This window comes from Stenella coeruleoalba (genome assembly GCF_951394435.1).
Source record: "Stenella coeruleoalba genome assembly, chromosome: 11".
NCBI classification, from domain to species: Eukaryota; Metazoa; Chordata; class Mammalia; order Artiodactyla; family Delphinidae; genus Stenella; species Stenella coeruleoalba.
In genome coordinates this window covers 62036753-62056178 of record NC_137157.1, presented here as the reverse complement: position 1 = coordinate 62056178, position 19426 = coordinate 62036753, and the positions used below count along the sequence as shown (strand labels likewise).

The 19426-nt window shown below is 41.8% G+C and overlaps 1 protein-coding gene across 2 annotated transcripts; it reads left to right on the top strand.

The window, feature by feature from the left end:
• The first annotated feature begins 1195 nt into the window (after positions 1 to 1195).
• TMT1A (thiol methyltransferase 1A) lies at positions 1196 to 19083 on the top strand. 2 transcript variants are annotated; one of them, XM_079936771.1, is made up of 3 exons: positions 1196 to 2071; positions 14784 to 15053; positions 18319 to 19083. In XM_079936771.1, exons 1-2 carry the CDS (start codon positions 1574 to 1576, stop codon positions 15018 to 15020), a joined length of 735 nt encoding a protein of 244 aa, XP_079792897.1. In that variant the 5' UTR covers positions 1196 to 1573; the 3' UTR covers positions 15021 to 15053; positions 18319 to 19083. The 2 variants fall into 2 exon arrangements, with proteins under 2 accessions (XP_079792897.1, XP_079792896.1); XM_079936770.1 differs by lacking the exon at positions 18319 to 19083 and having other exon boundaries at positions 1217 to 1228; positions 1572 to 2071; positions 14784 to 18294.
• The last annotated feature ends 343 nt before the right edge of the window (positions 19084 to 19426 follow it).

Below are 19426 nucleotides of genomic sequence, written 5' to 3'. Positions count from 1 at the left end.
AACCTGCCAGCTACCAATCTGGAGTGGTCTGCTTCTTTCTTCAGTCTCTCCTTGCTCAGGGTGTACAGCAGCCAGGTTGTGAACTAACAACTGATAAGGCAGCCAGGAGACTGAAGAGACAAGCCCTGGGCAAGAGGCATTTGAGGATAATATCCTGAGTTAGACATCAACCTCTATGTCAGGAGGGGTGGCCTGTATGTTAGATGCTTGTGGACCAATGTGTGAGTACAGGGGCACCCTGAAAAAGCCGGGTGTGTTGATGCATTTGTTTGAGGAACTGAGCAGAGCACACTGTGGCAAAGAAGGGAAACAAATGGCTGCTGCGGTGGGCTGTCCTCTACTGTGGGCAGTTCTGTGGCCACTGATGCCCAAATAGAGGCTGAAGCTTGAGTTAGACAGTTGTAAGAAGAGCTGAAGTTAGAGAAGAACATGCAGTTGTCCACTACTCTGCTAGCTTCGGGGCTGGCAGACAAGGTACAAGAGCAGAATAATAAGTTGGAAACCTTCATGTGCCATTTTGCAAAGCTAGGAGGGCACAAGCTACTGCAGATTAAGGTCCAAGTACTTGTGAGAAAGCCTGATTAGGATGCTAAGAGGTAGAATCCCTGGGAAAGTGAGGAGAGCAAAGGGGAAGATGTTGTGGTGATTGAAACAGAGTGCCTCATGTTGCCCAACCCCTAATACAAAGAAAAAATCTAAATAGTAGTCACCCTAGACTTCTGATAATAGAGAAATACACCCCAAAACTCCTAGGAGAAAAACGTCATTCTTTCTCTGTCCCTGAAGTTGTGAATGTCTTTGAAATGTAAACACCCCAGGAGAAAACGAAAATACTGCCTACAGAGACTGAAGAAAAAAAGGGGGTGAGGGAAATGCTTTTCAAAATATAGGCTGCTATAACAACTACTGAACCCGTGTGCCACAACTACTGAAGCCCACGCGCCTAGAGCCCGTGCTCTGCAACAAGAGAAGCCACTGGAATGAGAAACCCACATGCAGCAACAAAGACCCAATGCAGCCAAAAAAAAGGCATCCACAAGAGACAAAAAATAAATAAAATCAGCAGAAAAAAAAATTTGTTTAAAAAAACATGAGGGCGGAATGGAAGGGAAGTAGGAGGGGTCACGTAATAAATGGGCTTTGGCAGTGGCTTTCTGGTGTGGGTTAACCAGGCTCCACCCACGGATTCTGTTTTCTTAGCAGAGGGCACTGGAGAACCAGACAGGCTGTAAGTATGTTGTGCATTTAAAACTTCAGCAGGAAACTTGCAGTAGTCTCCAAGCAGGAATAGATTTGTAATATTGGGTTGTAATCAGCCTTCCTTCTAAGGAAAAGCTGAGAACCTTCTCATTTTACCTCATGAAAAGTAAGCTATGAGGCAACTTTTGGCAAACATCTATTAACTGGGTGAAATGGGCCTCTCGCCCGAGATTTTACTGCAGCTGCGTCTCTCCAGCACAACCAGCTCTTTCCTCTGCAGCTGATTGGCTCTGGAATGTGGCCAGAAACCTACTTCCTGCAATTAAAGGAGTCAGGCCTCTAACTGCTGATCTGTTTTCTTCTCTTCTGAGTGATGGCGCTGACCATTTTTATCCTCCGGCTGGCCGTCTGCATCCTGGCATTTCCCGTGTACCTGCTGGACTTCCTGGGCCTGTGGAACTGGATATGCAAAAAATCGCTCCCCTACTTCTTGGCAAGGTTTACTGTGATGTACAACGAACGGATGGCGAGCAAGAAGCAGGAGCTCTTCAGCAATCTACAGGAGTTCGCAGGCCCCTCCGGGAAGCTCTCCCTGCTGGAGCTGGGCTGCGGCACAGGGCCCAACTTCAAGTTCTACCCGCCTGGATGCCGGGTGACCTGTATTGATCCCAACCCCAACTTTGAGAAGTTCTTGATCAAGAGCATTGCTGAGAACCAACACCTGCAGTTTGAGCCCTTCCTGGTGGCTGCCGGGGAGGACCTGCACCAGGTGGCCGACGACTCCATGGATGTGGTGGTCTGCACACTGGTCCTGTGCTCTGTGAAGAACCAGGAGCGGATCCTCCAGGAAGTGTGCAGGGTGCTGAGGCCGGTGAGTACAGGGTGTGAGGGCTGGTTAGTAGTAATCACTATCACCAAGGGCAGCCCTATCAATTTCAGGTAGATCAAACACCCTAACATAAAAAGTACAACTACTAGAGAAGACACTGCCGAATTTTTAAAAAAATCTTAGAGTGGAAAAGAAGCTATATAGGAAAAGATTGATAATACATGAATATGTAAAATTTTAGAACTCCTGCAGAGAAAAAAAAGGAGTGTAAAAAAACTTAAAGTACAAAAAAGTTTGTAAAAAGTATTTGCCAAGGATGATAGATAATGCGTTAACTTCATATTAAAAGACGTTACAGGACTTCCCTGGTGGTCCAGTGGTTAAGAATCTGCCTGCCAAAGCAGGACATGGGTTCGATCCCTGGTCCGGGAAGATCCCACATGCCACGGAGCGACTAAGCCCGTGTGCCACAACTACTGAGCCTGCGCTCTAGAGCCCGCAAGCTGCAACTATTGAGCCCACGTGCCACAACTACGGAAGCCCGTGCGCCTAGAGCCCATGCTCTGCAACAAGAGAAGCCACTGCAATGAGAATCCCTTGCATTGCAACGAAGAGTATCCCCCGCTCGCAGCAACTAGAGAAAGCCTGCGTGCAGCTACAAAGACCCAGGGCAGCCAAAACTAAATAAATTAATATAAAAAAAAATTTTAATAAAAAAATAAAAGACATTACAAATCAAGATCAATAGAATTCTTAAATCAGTTTTTTAAAAAAGAGAAAAGTAAGCAAAGCACAGGAACAGAAATATAAATAAAAATAGCCAATATATGACATAAATGTTGTCTTGCAATAAAAGAACAAATTAAAGCAAGATATCACTTATACGTGGAATCTTAAAAATATAACAAACGAATGTATATAACAAACAGAAATAGACTCACAGATATAGAGAACAAACTAGTGGTTACCAGAGGGGAGAGGAAAGTGGGGAGGGGCAAGGTAGTGATGTGGGATTAAGAGATACAAACTACTATGTATAAAATAAATAAGCAACAAGGATATATTCTACAGCACAGGGAAATATAGCCATTATTTTGTAATAACTTTAAATGAAGTACAATCTATAAAAATTCTGAATCACTGTTATACACCTGAAACTAATATAATATTATAAATCAACTATACTTCAATTAAGAAGAAATTAAAGCAAGATACTATTTTTACCTACTACACTGTCAGAGACTTTTAAGTTCAATATGGTGTTGGGGTGAGTCTGGGGGACTGGATTACCCCAGTTGGAGGAAGTGCCCTCTTTGGAGGGCAATTTGATAATATCAAATTTTCAAGGACACTTCCTCCTTCATCCAACAGGAATTTATCCTATAGCTATACTGCACAAATGTGCAAAAACTCATTCACATGCGAAAATATTCATTACAGTATTTGTAATACCACAAACTGGAAATAACCTAAACATCCAGCAATAGGAGGTAGGAGGCTGTTGAGTAAATTGTCGCATCGTATAAAGGATTTCTGTGCAGCTGTTAAAAGAACAAGGAAGAGTTACCTATGTTGATATGAAAAAACTATCTCCTCAAGAGACAGTGTTAAATTAAAAAGCAATGAGGGCATAGAATATTATATACAGTATAAGTCCATTTGTGTGTGTGTGGGAGAATATACCTATATAAGTATTTATGTTAATGGGAATGATACACAAGAAACTATTAACAGTGGTTACCTCTTGGGAAGGGAATTGGATGAGGGGAAGGAATTACTTTTCATATTATACCTCTCTGTATAGTTTGAAATTCTTTATACCTATATGTAATTTTCACATATTACCTTTATTGTTTGTTTAAAAACTAGTTTAAAATAGTTTTATTCTAAACATAGGTGAACATAAAGTATGGATATCTTTTTTAAATTAATTTATTTATTGTTAATTTTTGGCTGCGTTGGGTCTTTGTTGCTGTGCGCAGGCTTTCTCTAGTTGCAGCGTGAAGGCTTCTCATTGGGGTGGCTCCTCTTGTTGCGGAGCACAGACTCTAGGCACGTGGGCTTTGGTAGTTGTGGCATGCGGGCTCAGCAGTCGTGGCTCACAGGCTCTAGAGCACAAGCTCAGTAGTTGTGGTACTCGGGCTTAGTTGCTCCGCGGCATGTGGGATCTTCCCAGACCAGAACTCGAACCCATGTCCCCCGCATTGTCAGGCGTATTCTTAACCTCTGTGCCACCAGGGGAGTCTCAAGTATGGGTATCTTAACATTTGAATTTACTATACTAGAGGAAATGGATGTTCTGTAATCCCCAGTTTTATTTTCTAACAGAGGAAGTTCCTCAGGAAGAAAAGGACTTGAAGATAGTGTTTAGAGGCAATTAATATACAGTCATCCCGCAATTTCCTCGGGGTCCCTCCCTGTCCCCTCCACAGATACCAAAATCTACAGAAGCTTAAGTCCCTTATATAAAATGGTGCAGTACCTGCATATAACTTATGCACATCCTCCCATATGCCTTAAATCATCTCTAGATTACTTATAATACCTAATACGATGTAAACGCTATGTAAACAGGTGCCAGCATGTGGCAAATTCAAGTTTTGCTTTTTTGGAACTTTCTGGATTTTTTCCAAACATTTTTGATCTGCATTTGGTTGAATCCAAGGATGCAGAACTTGCGGATACTGAGGGCCAACTGTAATTCTGTCTTTGGCTCAAGGATAGGCCAACGTCAAAGTAGTAACTGAAAAAAGTCTGATTCTGATACTCAAATCCTGGGTTCTTGTGTCCTAAGACTGGGCACAGTTAGAGGTTTTGCTTACAGTGTTACTAATCTCACAACACCTCTGCAAAGCAAGTAACGGTCATCTCTGGTTTAAGCCCTGAGAGTGCCCTTAGGGGATCATATTCTTGGTGGTCTTCCTTAGCTCCTCCGAAGCACCCATTCTCTGCTGAACAGAACCAAGAGCTTTCCTACATTCTCATGTAGGAAACAGTCCTTTAAAGCAGGTATTGCCTTCATGTTGGACTGGGGAAACAGACCCAGAGGAGTTAAGAAACTTGCCTCAAGTTACACAGCCACTATGTCTGACTTTAATGCAAATATTCTTATCACTGTACCACAGTGCTTGTCACTGGGGCTTTTTATCTGACTTCAACATTTCTACCACTTTTGCTGGCTTTTCTTCCTCTGCCCATCCCCTAAACGCTGGAGTTTCTTTTTTAGCTCTCATTTCACTTATATACACGCCCTGTGCAATCTCATGTACCCCCAATGTTTTCAATTACCGTGCATACACAAATGGCTTCCAAATCTAAGTATCAAGCTCAGATCTCTCTTCTAACCCCAGATCTTCATACCCAGCTGTCTACTCGACAGTCACCTGAGTGGGTAACAGGCATCTCTAGCTTAACCTGTGTAACCCAGAGGGCATCAGCAACCTCCCCAGGCCTGGATCACCTCTTCTCTCCTGTCCTCTTCTATGGAAAAAAAATATTTCAATCAGGAAATGTCAAGTTTTCCATTCCTGAACACAGGTCTTACACTTACCCATAGATTTGGAGGAACTCCATCTCTAAACCCTGCCTGGGATAGCCAACACGAGGGAGGCTAGAAGAGGCTAAGGAGTGGGACGGTCACCCTGGGTCTGGGAGGTAATCATTGGTCCGTTTCCCCCTTCACCTCAGAGGTAGATAAGTAGAAAACTTCTGAAGACTCCTTAATAATGTGTAGCCTCTACTGTGTCCAGACTTGACCCATAAGTATAGGACCGTCCTAGATGAAAGCAGCAGTTACTAACTCCTATATGACAGTAATTTACACACAGCATCCACTGACCAAATAAAATACCTAATGACAAAATATAACCATGAATTTAGTAACACTTTTAGATGATTCAGTATTTTAATAAAATAAATCCTATCGTTTACATCCTGTGACAATGGCACAAAAGTATAAGACATAGGCTTTTTGGATCCACCATCTGTGGTGGTGCCGCCACCAGGATGCAGATTTTTATGAAGATCCGGACAGGGAAGACCACCACTCTCGAGGTCAAACCCTCGGATACAATAGGAAATGTAAAGGCCAAGATCCCAGATAAGGAAGTAATTCCTTCTGACCAGCGAAGACTGACCTTTGCTGGCAAGCAACTGGAAGATGGACGTACTTTGTCTGACTACAACATTCAAAAGGAGTCTACTTTTCATCTTCTGTTGAGACTTCGTGCTGGTACTAAGAAAAGGAAGAAGTCTTACACCACTCCCAAGAAGAACAAGCATAAGAGAAAGAGGGTTGGGAATTCCCTGGCGGTCCAGTGGTTAGGACTCTGCACTCTCACTGCGGAGGGCCCAGGTTCGATCCCTGGTTGGGAAACTAAGATCCCACAAGCCACATGGCCAAAAGAAAAAAAAGAGAGAGAGAGAGAGAGAAAGGTTAAGCTGGCTGTCCTGAAATACTGTAAGGTGGATCAGAATGGCAAAAGCAGTCACCTTCATCGGGAGTGCCCTTCAGATAAATGTGGTGTGGAGTTTTTATGGCCAGCCACTTCGACAAACACTATTGTGACAAATGTTGTCTGACCTATTGTTTCAACAAACCAGAAGACAGGTTATTGTATATTGGTTAATAAAAGACATGAACTAATGAACTAAAAAAAAAAAAAAGTATAAGACATGGTTATTTAGTCCCAGGCAGTACTAGGTATGGATTCAGACACCCACAGGTTTGCAAAGCAGAGCCTAAGAACAATACTCAGATGAATTTAAAGATTTTTTTTTTAATAAAAGGGGAAGTTTAAAAAATTGTAATTAAAAGGCAAACAACAAACAAGGGAAAACATCTGTAGTCTATGTAGTCTAATTATACTAAAAGCCCTTACTAATCAGTAAGAAAAAAACCAATGGCCTATTAGAAAACCGATAGTGGGGACTTGCCCTGTGGCACAGTGGTTAAGACTCGCAACGCAGGGGGCACAGGTTCAATCCCTGGTCAGGGAACTAGATCCCACATGCATGCCGCAACTAAGAGTGAGCATGCCACAGTTAAGGAGCCGGCGAGCCACAACTAAGGAGCTCACCTGCCACAACTAAGACCCAGCACAACCAAATAAAGAAAGAAAAGAAAAAAGAAGAAAACTGATAATGGATGGACATTAACACACAAATCAGAAAACAAGAAATCCAAATAATCAATAAGGTTTAGTAAAAGATGTTACGATTACGAATATTAAAGCTATGCAGGTTATCAAAAATACCATATTACACATCAAATTGACAAAGATATAGGAGAAAAAAGTACTGATGAGAGTTTATTGGAAATGGGCATTCACATCTATTGCTAGCATGAATGCAAACTGCTACAACTTTTCCAAAGGGCAATTTGACAACCTGTACCAAAAGCTTTAAAAAGGCACAGACGTTTGATTCAGCAATTCCACTTTTTAGCAAGTTATTTATTTGGAAATAATTATAGATGGTCACAAAGATTTATGGATAAGGATGTTCACTGTAACAGTATTTATAACAATGTAAAATTGGAAATAGCCTAAATGAGAATGGTTAAATAAGAGATGGTAGGGCTTCCCTGGTGGCGCAGTGGTTGAGAGTCCGCCTGCCGATGAGGGGACACGGGTTCGTGCCCCGGTCCAGGAGGATCCCGCATGCCGTGGAGCGGCTGGGCTCGTGAGCCATGGCCGCTGAGGCTGCACGTCTGAAGCCTGTGCTCCACAACGGGAAAGGCCACAACAGTGAGAGGCCCGCGTACCGCAAAAAAAAAAAAAAAAAAAAAGAGATGGTAACTTCAGTGGTGTGAAATATTGCATAAAGGTTTTTTAAACCATCTTTTAGAATAATACTCAAATACATAAATAAAATAAAACAGATTATAAAACAGAATGTATATTCCAATCCTAGTTTTAGAAAAAAAAATATATAAATGTATATACAAAATTTTATTTTGTTTTTTTTTTGCTTTTTTGCTTTTTATTTTTTTACACAGCAGGTTCTTATTAGTTATCTATTGTATACATACTAGTGTATATATGTCAATCCCAATCTCCCAGTTCATCCTACCGCCCCCACCCCCACTTTCCCCCCTTGGTGTCCATACGTTTGTTCTCTACATCTGTGTCTCTATTTCTGCCTTGCAAACCAGTTCATCTGTACCACTTTTCTAGATTCCACATAAATGCGTTAATATACAATATTTGTTTTTCTCTTTCTGACTTACTTCACTCTGTATGACAGTCTCTAGCTCCATCCACGTCTCCACAAATGACCCAATTTCATTCCTTTCTATGGCTGGGTAATATTCCATTGTATATATGAACCACATCTTCTTTAACCATTCGTCTGTCGATGGGCATTTAGGTTGCTTCCATGACCTGGCTATTGTAAACAGTACTGCAACGAACATTGGGGTGCATGTGTCTTTTTGAATTATGGTTTTCTCTGGGTATATGCCCAGTAGTGGAACTGCTGGGTGATATGGTAATTCTATTTTTAGCTTTTTAAGGAACCTCCATACTGTTCTCCATAGTGGCTGTATCAATTTACATTCCCACCAACAGTGCAAGAGGGTTCCCTTTTCTCCATACCCTCTCCAGCATTTTTTGTTTGTAGATTTTCTGATGATGCCCATTCTAACCAGCATGAGATGATACCTCATTGTAGTTTTGATTTGCATTTCTCTACTAATTAGTGATGTTGAGCAGCTTTTCATGTGCTCCTTGGCCATCTGTATGTCATCTTTGGAGAAATGTCTATTTAGGTCTTCTGCCCATTTTTTGATTGGGTTGTTTGTGTTTTTAATATTGAGCTGCATGTGCTGTTTATATATTTTGGAGATTAATCCTTTGTCTGTTGATTCATTTGCAAATATTTTCTCCCATTCTGAGGGTTGTCTTTTCGTCTTGTTTATAGTTTCCTTTGCTGTGCAAAAGCTTTTAAGTTTCATTAGGTCCCATTTGTTTATTTTTGTTTTTATTTCCATTACTCTAGGAGGTGGGTCAAAAAAGATCTTGCTGTGATTTATGTCAAAGAGTGTTCTTCCTACGTTTTCCTCTAAGAGTTTTATAGTGTCCGGTCTTACATTTAGGGCTTTAATCCATTTTGAGTTTATTTTTGTGTATGGTGTTAGGGAGTATTCTAATTTAATTCTTTTACATGTGGCTGCCCAGTCTTCCAAGCACCACTTACTGAAGAGACTGTCTTTTCTCCATTGTATATTCTTGCCTCCTTTGTCATAGATTAGTTGACCATAGGTGCATGGGTTTCTCTCTGAGCTTTCTATTCTGTCCATTGATCTATATTTCTGTTTTTGTGCCAGTGCCATATTGTCTCGATTACTGCAGCTTTGTAGTATAGTCTGAAGTCAGGGAGTCTGATTCCTCCAGCTCCGGTTTTTTCCCTCAAGATTGCTTTGGCTATTCAGGGTCTTTTGTGTCTCCATACAAATTTTAAGATTTTTTGTTTTAGCTCTGTAAAAAGTGCCATTGGTAATTTGATAGGCATTGCATTGAATCTGTATATTGCTTTGGGTAGTATAGTCATTTTCAAAATATTGATTCTTCCAAGCCAAGAACATGGTATATCTCTCCATCTGTTTGTGTCATCTTTCATTTCTTTCGTCAGTGTCTTATAGTCTTCTGAGTGCAGGTTTTTTACCTCCTTAGGTAGGTTTATTCCTATGTATTTTATTCTTTTTGTTGCAATGGTAAATGGGATTGTTTCCTTAATCTGTCTTTCTGATTTTTTTGTTGTTAGTGTATAGGAATTCAAGAGATTTCTGTGCATTAATTTTGTATCCTGCAACTTTTCCAAATGCACTGATTAGCTCTAGTAGTTTTCTGGTGGCATCTTTAGGATTCTCTATGTATAGCATCATGTCATCTGCAGTGACAGTTTTACTTCTTTTCAAATTTGTATTCCTTTTATTTCTTTTTCGTCTCTGATTGCCATGGCTAGGAGTTCCTTGCCACTATGTTGAATAATAGTGGCAAGAGTGGACATCCTTGTCTTGTTCCTGATCTTAGAGGAAATGCTTGCAGTTTTTCACCATTGAGAATGATGTTTGCTGTGGGTATATGGCCTCTGTTATGTTGAGGTAGGTTCCCTCTATGCCCACTTTCTGGAGAGTCTCTATCATAATCGGTGTTGAATTTTGTCAAAAGCTTTTTCTGCATCTATTTACATGATCATATGGTTTTTATTCTTCAATTTGTTAATGTGGTGTGTCACATTTATTGATTTGCATATATTGAAGAATCCTTGCATCCCTGGGATAAATCCCACTTGATCATGGTGTATGATCCTTTTAATGTGTTGTTGGATTCTCTTTGCTAGTATTTTGTTGAGGATTTTTGCATCTATATTCATCAGTGATATTGGTCTGTAATTTTCTCTTTTTGTAGTATCTTTGTCTGGTTTTGGTATCAGGGTGATGGTGGCCTCGTAGAATGAGTCTGGGAGTGTTCCTCTACAACTTTTTGGAAGAGTTTGAGAAGGATTAGCTCTTCTCTAAATATTTGATAGAATTCACCTGTGAAGCCATCTAGTCCTGGACTTTTGTTTGCTGGAAGACTTTTAATCACAGTTTCAATTTCATTACTTGTGATTGGTCTGTTCGTACTTTCTATTTCTTCCTGGTTCAGTCTTGGAGGGTTATACCTTTGTAAGAATTTGTCTATTTCTTCCAGGTTATCCATTTTATTGGCATAGAGTTGCTTGTAGTAGTCTCTTAGGATGCTTTGTATTTCTGCAGTGTCCGTTGTAACTTCTCCTTTTTCATTTCTAATTTTATTGATTTGAGTCCTCTCCCTCTTTTTCTTGATGAGTCTGGCTAAAGGTTTATCAATTTTGTTTATCTTCTCAAAGAACAAGCTTTTAGTTGTATTGGTCTTTGCTATTGTTTTCTTTGTTTCTATTTCATTTATTTCTTCTCTGATCTTTATGATTTGTTTCCTTCTACTAACTTTGGGTTTTGTTTGTTCTTCTTTCTCTAGTTCCTTTAGGTGTAAAGTTAGACTATTTGAGGTTTTTCTTGTTTCTTGAGGTAGGATTGTATTGCTATAAACTTCCCTCTTAGAACTGCTTTTGCAACATCCCATAGGTTTGGGATCATCGTGTTTTCGTTGTCATTTTTCTCTAGGTATTTTTTGGTTTCCTCTTTGATTTCTTCAGTGATCTGTTGGTTATTTAGTAATGTACTGTTTAGTCTCCATGTGTTTGTGTTTTTTACGTTTTTTCCCTGTAATTTATTTCTAATCTCATAGTGTTGTGCTTGGAAAAGACGCTTGATATGATTTCAGTTTTCTTAAATTTACCAAGGCTTGATTTGTGACCCAAGATGTGATCTATCCTGAAGAATGTTCCATGTGCACTTGAGAAGAAAGTGTAATCTGCTGTTTTTGGATGGAATGTCCTATAAATATCAATTAAATCTATCTGGTCTATTGTCAATTAAAGCTTGTGCTTCCTTGCTAATTTTCTGTCTGGATGATCTGTCCATTGATGTAAATGAGGTGTTAAAGGCCCCCACTATTATTGTGTTTTCCTGTTGATTTCCTCTTTTATAGCTGTTAGCATTTGCCTTACGTATTGAGGTGCTCCTATGTTGGGTGCATATATATTTATAATTGTTGTATCTTCTTCTTGGATTGATCCCTTGATCATTATGTAGTGTCCTTCCTTATCTCTTGTAACAGTCTTTATCTTAAAGTCTATTTTATCTGATATGAGTATTGCTACTCCAGCTTTCTTTTGATTTCCTTTTACATGGAATATATTTTTCCATCCCCTCGCTTTCAGTCTGTATGTGTCCTGAAGTGGGTCTCTTGTAGACAGCATATATATGGGTCTTGTTTTTGTATCCATTCAGCAAGTCTGTGTCTTTTGGTTGGAGCATTTAATCCATTCACATTTAAGGTAATTATTGATATGTATGTTCCTATTACCATTTTCTTAATTATTTTGGGTTTGTTTTTGCAGGTCCTTTTCTTCTCTTGTGTTTCCCATGTAGAAAAGTTCCTCTAGCATTTGTTGTAGAGCTGGTTTGGTGGTGCTGAATTCTCTTAGCTTTTGCTTGTCTGTAAAGCTTTTGATTTCTCCATCGAATCTGAATGAGATCCTTGCTGGGTAGAGTAATCTTGGTTATAGGTTCTTCCCTTTCATCACTTTAAGTATATCATGCCACTCCCTTCTGGCTTGTAGAGTTTTTGAGAAATCAGCCGTTAATCTTATGGGAGTTCCCTTGTATGTTATTCGTTGTTTTTCCCTTGTTGCTTTTAATAATTTTTCTTTGTCCTTAATTCTTGTCAATTTGATTACTATGTGTCTTGGCGTGTTTCTCCTTGGGTTTATCCTGCCTGGGACTCTCTGCACTTCCTGGACTTGGGTTACTATTTCTTTTCCATGTTAGGGAAGTTTTTGACTATAATCTCTTCAAATATTTTCTTGGGTCCTTTCTCTCTCTCTTCTCCTTCTGGGACCCCTGTAATGTGAATATTGGTGCATTTAATACTGTCCCAGAGGTCTCTTAGGCTGTCTTCATTTCTTTTCATTCTTTTTTCTTTAATCTGTTCTGTGGCAGTGAATTCCACCACTCTGTCTTCCATGTCACTTATCCGTTCTTCTCCCTCAGTTATTCTGCTGTTGATTCCTCTAGGGTATTTTTCATTTCAGTTATTGTATTGTTCATCTCTGTTTGTTTGTTCTTTAATTCTTCTAGGTGTTTGTTCTTTAATTCTTCTAGGTCTTTGATAAACATTTCTTGCATCTTCTAGATCTTTGCCTCCATTCTTTTTCCAAGGTCCTGGATCATCTTCACTATCGTTATTCTGAATTCTTTTTCTGGAAGGTTGCCTATCTCCACTTCACTTAGTTGTTTTTCTGGGGTTTTATCTTGTTCCTTCATCTGGGACATAGCCCTCTGCCTTTTCATCTTGTCTATCTTTCTTTGAATGTGGTTTCTGTTCCACAGGCTGCAGGACTGTAGTTCTTCTTGCTTCTGCTGTCTGCCCTCTGGTGGATAAGTCTATCTCAGAGGCTTGTGCAAGCTTCCTGATGGGAGGGACTGGTGGTGGGTAGAGCTGGGTGTTGCTCTGGTGGGCAGAGCTCAGTAAAACTTTAATCCGCTTGTCTGCTGATGGGTGGGGCTGAGTTCCCTCCCTGTTGGTTGTTTGGACTGAGGCAACCCAGCACTGGAGGCTACAGGCTCTTTGGTGGGGCTAATGGCAGACTGTGGGGGCGGGGGTGGCTCATGCCAAGTAGTACTTCCCAGAACTTCTGCTGCCAGTGTCCTTGTCCCCGTGGTGAGCCACAGCCACCCCCTGCCTCTGCAGGAGACCCTCCAACACTAGCAGGTAGGTCTGGTTCAGTCTCCTATGGGGTCACTGCTCCTTCCCCCTGGGTCCTGATGTGCATACTACTTTGTGTGTGCCCTCCAAGAGTGGAGTCTGTTTCCCCCAGTCCTGTCGAAGTTCTGCAATCAAATGCCACTAGCCTTCAAAGTCTGATTCTCTGGAAATTCCTCCTCCCATTGCCGGACACCCCAGGCTGGGAAGCCTGACGTGGGGCTCAGAATCTTCACTCCAGTGGGTGGACTTCTGTGGTATAAGTGTTCTTCAGTTTGTGAGTCACCCGTACCCAGTGGTTATGGGATTTGCTTTTATTCTGATTGCACCCCTCCTACCATCTCACTGCAGCTTCTCCTTTGTCTTTGGATGTGGGGTATCTTTTTTGGTGCATTCCAGTGTCTTCCTGTCGATGACTGTTAGTTGGGATTCCGGTGCTCTCACGAGAAGGAATGAGTGCATGTCCTTCTACTCCACCATCTTCCACAAAATCTTAACAGTAGTTGTCTCGAGGTGATGAAAGATGATTGACTGTTTTTCTTTTTAAACTTTTCTGTATTTTCTGAATTTTCTAAAATAATATTGGTGAGACAGTACTGCCAGCCTCTGGAGCCAGACCACCCAAGGTAAAAACCTGATTCTGACATTTGTAAGCTGTATGACCTTGGGCAAGTTGTTTATTTTCTATGTGACTCTGTTTCCTCATCTGTAGAACATAGGAATGATAATAATAATGCTTACCAAATAAGTGCATTGTAAGGATTGAGCTAACATGTGATAGGCCTTACAGACAGGGTCTTGCATGCAGTAACTGCTTCAAATTCTAACTATTATTATGTATTACCTTTATGAACAGAAAATATAGATTGGCAACTCTGTATAAAATCTGACAGAAGATGACACTATTAACCAGAATAGTATCGTAGTAAGTTTGAATTTCTCCATGTCTTCTCATGAAGTTGGCCTTTGGGGCCACTGAAATCTGACATTTAATCATCTTATAGGACTTCCCTGGTGGTCCAGTGGTTAAGAATCTGCCTGCCAATGCAGGGGACACGAGTTTGAGCCCTGGTCCGGGAAGATCCCACATGCCTCAGAGCAAGTAAGCCCATGCGCCACCACTACTGAGCCTGTGCTCTAAAGCCCGTGAGCCACAACTATTGAAGCCCATGCGCCTAGAGCCCATGCTCCGCAACAAAGGAAGCCACCGCAATGAGAAGCCCCTGCACCACAACAAAGAGTAGCCCCCGCTCACCGCAACTAGAGGAAGCCTGCGCACAGCAACAAAGACCCAGTGCAGCCATAAAAAAATTAATTAATTTTTAAAAAATCATCTTATAAATTTTTTCCCCCAAACTAAAATCCTTGATGTGTTTTTTTTTTTCTTTTCTTTTCTTTCTCAGGGAGGAGCTTTTTATTTCATGGAGCATGTAGCAGCTAAGCCTTCAACCTGGAATTACTTCTGGCAACAGGTCCTGACTCCTGTCTGGTACCTTCTGTTTGATGGATGCAACCTGACCAGAGAGAGCTGGAAGGCCCTGGAGTGGGCCCGCTTCTCCAAGCTGAAGCTGCAGCACTTACAGGCCCCCCTGTCCTGGGAGCTCCTGCGCCCTCACATCTACGGATATGCTGTGAAATAGAAGTTGAAACCTGAAGGGCTCGAATAATTTAAGGTTTGGGTTTTACACTTAAAATGCTAATTGGGGGACTTCCCTCATGGTGCAGTGGTTGAGAGTCTGCCTGCCAATGTGGGGAACACAGGTTCGATCCCTGGTCCGGAGGATCCCGCGTGCCGTGGGGCAACTAAGCCCATGTGCCACGGCTGTTGAGCCTGTGCTCTGGAGCCCACGAGCCACAACTACTGAGGCCATGGATACAACTGCTAAGGCCCGTGTACCTAGAGCCCCTGCTCACCACAGCTAGAGAGGGCCTGCACATAGCAATGAAGACGCAACACAGCCATATACACACACACACACACACACACACACACACACACACACACACACAACTAATTGGGAGAAGGGAACCCCCTTTTTTAGGTAAATTTGAATTTCATCACTAAAAGTTTATGTTATAACCTATTTAGCTATTTTCTATTGTCTGCCAAAGAATCAAAAACAAAACAAAACAGCTTTGAACTCTCCCTTAAAGGAAACAATGGGCTTTCATAATTGAAGTCCACCATTATCCTCAAACCTTACTTTATTCAGTAACTTCAAATTTTTTCTGTCTTATTTAAATTATTACCCAACAGATTTTAATTTTACCTTCTCTTTGAGAGGTTGATGCTAATTAGCAGTTAATCACTCAAAAGAAGACTTTGAAGAGGGAGACGTGAAAAGATCTTTTTCTATAAAATTAATTCATTTTTTTATCTTTGGCTGCGTTGGGTCTTCGTTGCTGTGCGTGGGTTTTCTCTAGTTGCAGCACACGGGCTTCTCATTGTGGTGCCTTCTCTTGTTGCGGAGCACAAGCTCTAGGTACACAGGCTTCAGTAGATGTGGCTCACAGGCTCTAGAGCACAGGCTCAGTAGTTGTGGCGCACAGGCTTAGTTGCTCCGCAGCATGTGGGATATTCCTGGACCAGGGCTCGAATCCATGTCCCCTGCATTGTCAGGCGGATTCTTAACCACTGCGCCAGCAGGGAAATTCCAAAAAAATCTTAATAATTCACAAAATAAATAAAGAAATACTGACTAGTTGAAAACTCCAAACCTAAACAGCACAGATTTTTTTTTTAAAGAAATCTGAATCGGGGCCTCCCTGGTGGCGCAGTGGTCGAGAGTCCGCCTGCCGATGCAGGGGACGTGGGTTCGTGCCCCGGTCCGGGAAGATCCCACATGCTGCGGAGCGGCTGGGCCCGTGAGCCGTGGCCACTGAGCCTGCGCGTCCGGAGCCTGTGCTCCGCTTCGGGAGAGGCCGCAACAGTGAGAGGCCCGCGTACCGCAAAAAAAAAAAAAGAAATCTGAATCTATTTGTTGTCCTTAGTATCATTGGGCTGGCTTTCAACATTAATGTACCAGGATGCCACACCTAGTTCTGCCCAGCTTTGTTATGTTTTTTATTCTGGTATTGCACCAGAGTTTGTTTCCCTGCATTCCAGTCTTCAATTCTTAAGATGAAGTTTGTACTTGACACTTCAGTATATCCATAAAACTATATGAAGCAGTTAGAGTTCTTGGGTTCATTTTCCTTATTATCTAACGTATACTTTGCTGAATGTAGTAAATTGCAGGCAAAGAGAAGGCCCACTGTAATTAGACAAACCTTGAATAACTAGATACGCTTTGTAAGAGCCGCCTCAAAATAGTCAAGCTGTGAGTCTGTAAAGAGGTAGATAAATACTGTTCGGATTAGTCTGATCAAATTTCCACTCTGGTCTCAAGATGACTTCTTTGTTCCCTGTAACCATGGAAACCTTGGGAAATCATCACAAGTGCTGTGAAAACAAGTTGGTCGATAAGAGGACTTAGAATTTTCAGCAATAGTTTGCATGCATTTTAATAAATTTAGAATATTTTCTGAGATGATTTTGCAAAGAGACTACTTTAAATATCAAATCAATAAATTCACTTACATTTTAGGAATGGAAATAAAATTAATGGTTTATATCTTTGCTGGCCTGGTTTCATTTTTCTTAGTGTCTCTGGGAGGGCTTTCCTTCACTGTGGAAAATTAAGCTATTTGAACACACAGATTTTTCCTCCTACAGCCAGGTAACTCTAAATACAGCTAGCAGATATTATTTATGTATTTATTTATTATTTGGCTGCGTTGGATCTTCGTTGCTGCGTGTGGGCTTTCTCTAGTTGCGGCGAGCAGGGGCTACTCTTCATTGCAGTGCACAGACTTCTCATTGTGGTGGCTTCTCTTGTTGCGGAGCATAGGCTCTAGGTGCGTGGACGTCAGTAGTTGCCGCGCCAGGGCTCAGTAGTTGTGGCGCATGGGCTTAGTTGCTCCGCAGCATTTGTGAAATCCACAGAGCAGAAAGAAAGCTTACTATTCTCTCTTGAGCGTGAAAACAGTTAATGTTTCAGTGAGGTTAGGACATGCATCTATGGCCTCCTGGGCTATGGAACATGAATATCCTCCCTCTATGGTCGTCCAAAAGTAGGAGCCTCCTTATTTACCCACCTCACTACTGGTTAGGTCAGTCTAGGGACTGAGAAATATGAAAAGCCACAGGTTGACATGGTGAAGTGTTACTGCCACATTGGAAGGTGAGTCATACCAAAGTACAAAGTACTAGGCACATTCTTATCAACTCCCTCTCGTTTAAACAGGGTAGCAAATTTTTTTTTTAATATTTATTTATTTGGCTGCGCCGGGTCTTAGTTTTGGCATGTGGGACCTTAGTTGCGGCATGCAGGATCTAGTTCCCTGACCAGGGATCGAGCCTGGGCCCCCTGCATTGGGAGCGTGGAGTCTTAGCCACTGGACCACCAGGGAAGCCCCAGTGTAGCAAATATTATCCTCACTCTTTATAGATGCAGAAAAATAAGTAAGTGAAATTTCTTACATTCCACAAGTTACTGAGCAAGTCCTAGGGCCACGATTCCTAAAGCCACAACACCTGTTTTGACAAGCATCGCTGCCGTACTACCTTCTCACTGCTTTCTTCCCCAGGCCCAGAAAACACACATTTATGATCATTCAAAGAGCCTAAGGAAGTGACCTAAGCCTGTGCAAAATGGAAACAGAAAAGAGTCAAAACACGTCCAGTGTCTTTTAGGTCCTGTGTTGGTTAGATTCCCTTGACTGCAGGTGACAGAACTTCCAATCCAAAAAGGCTTATGCAGAAAAAGGACTCCACTGACTAAATTAGTTTAAAGTATTCAGGCAGAAAACCTCAGGCACAGCTTGAGCAAGGCTCAGATAATGTTATCAGGAGCCAGACAGTGTCTAGGGTCACATCTGCCCTCCTCTCTGTTTCAGGTGGTGAGTCTCTGAAGTAATGCCAATCTTCATGCTTCCAGGGCCCATGGCCAGTTGGAAAGATCAAGTCCACTTTTGCAAAGACTCCAACCAAAGTTCTAGATTGAGTCTCAATTGGCTCTTATTGACAATATTAGGTCACAAGCCCACCCCTGAATCAATCATCATATTTCAACGGGATGGGTCATGCTGATTGGCACAGGGCTTCATCCCTAGGGCTGAGCTCACCCAGACCATGTGGACTGAGACATGGAGAGTTGTATATCCTCCAAATGAAAGCAGAGCCTGCGACTGGGGAAAGCACGCAGGCACACTACGAATGGGCATTACAAGTACAAAGCTACATTCTGATCAGACCCTCTGCCGGCTTTTCTGTGGAACATCACGTAGTGCCACGCTTAGAACACTGGCTTTTCAGTGGGATAATAGCACGCAATGAGAGAAATAAAAGAAAAGAAGGACACTGGCTTTGGCATCAAAGTGACGTGGGTCAAGTTCTGGCTGTGCCATTCGTTGACTATGTGACCTGGGGCATGTTACTTTTCTAGTGTCACTTGCCTCATCTGTTAATGGGGATAAGAATACCTAAAAGGGTTACTGTGAGGAGTTGACGAAGTGAGGTACTTGGTGCTTAATAAATGCTGAACTTCATTCGACAAATATTTACTGAGTGCCTATTGTGTACTCTGCTCTTAGTGATTGGCTTAGAGCCCTGAATAAACTAGACTTGTTCCCTGCCCTGGTGGAGCATACAGTTGTGATCAGTGCTCTCTAAGAGGGAGAAGTGCAGGGTACAGGAGAATGGAATGTGACCCTCCTGGGGGGAGGGTCAGAGGCTTCCCTGAGGAAGTGAGGTGTGAACTGAATTCCAGAGGATGAATAAAGAGTATTTCAGCCTCATGGAACAGCTTGTGCCAAAGACAAATAAAAAGAAGAAACACAATATGTTCAAGGAACTGAAAGGAAGTAGGCAGGGCTGGGCACCAGAGCCTGAAGGGCGGATTCGGGGATGGCTACTATTCCATCAGCTTGTGCCTAATTTTGTTAAGGCCCTGGGTCCGTGAGCTCAACACTTATTTTAACGGCTAACAACGACAACAAACAAAAC

Excerpts from the sequence above, each read along its gene's own strand:
- TMT1A (XM_079936771.1), top strand. The coding sequence starts at position 1,574 with ATGGCGCTGACCATTTTTATCCTCCGGCTGGCCGTCTGCATCCTGGCA. Across the intron at positions 2,072-14,783 it reads TGTGCAGGGTGCTGAGGCCG|GGAGGAGCTTTTTATTTCAT; the intron begins GTGAGTACAGGG and ends TTTCTTTCTCAG.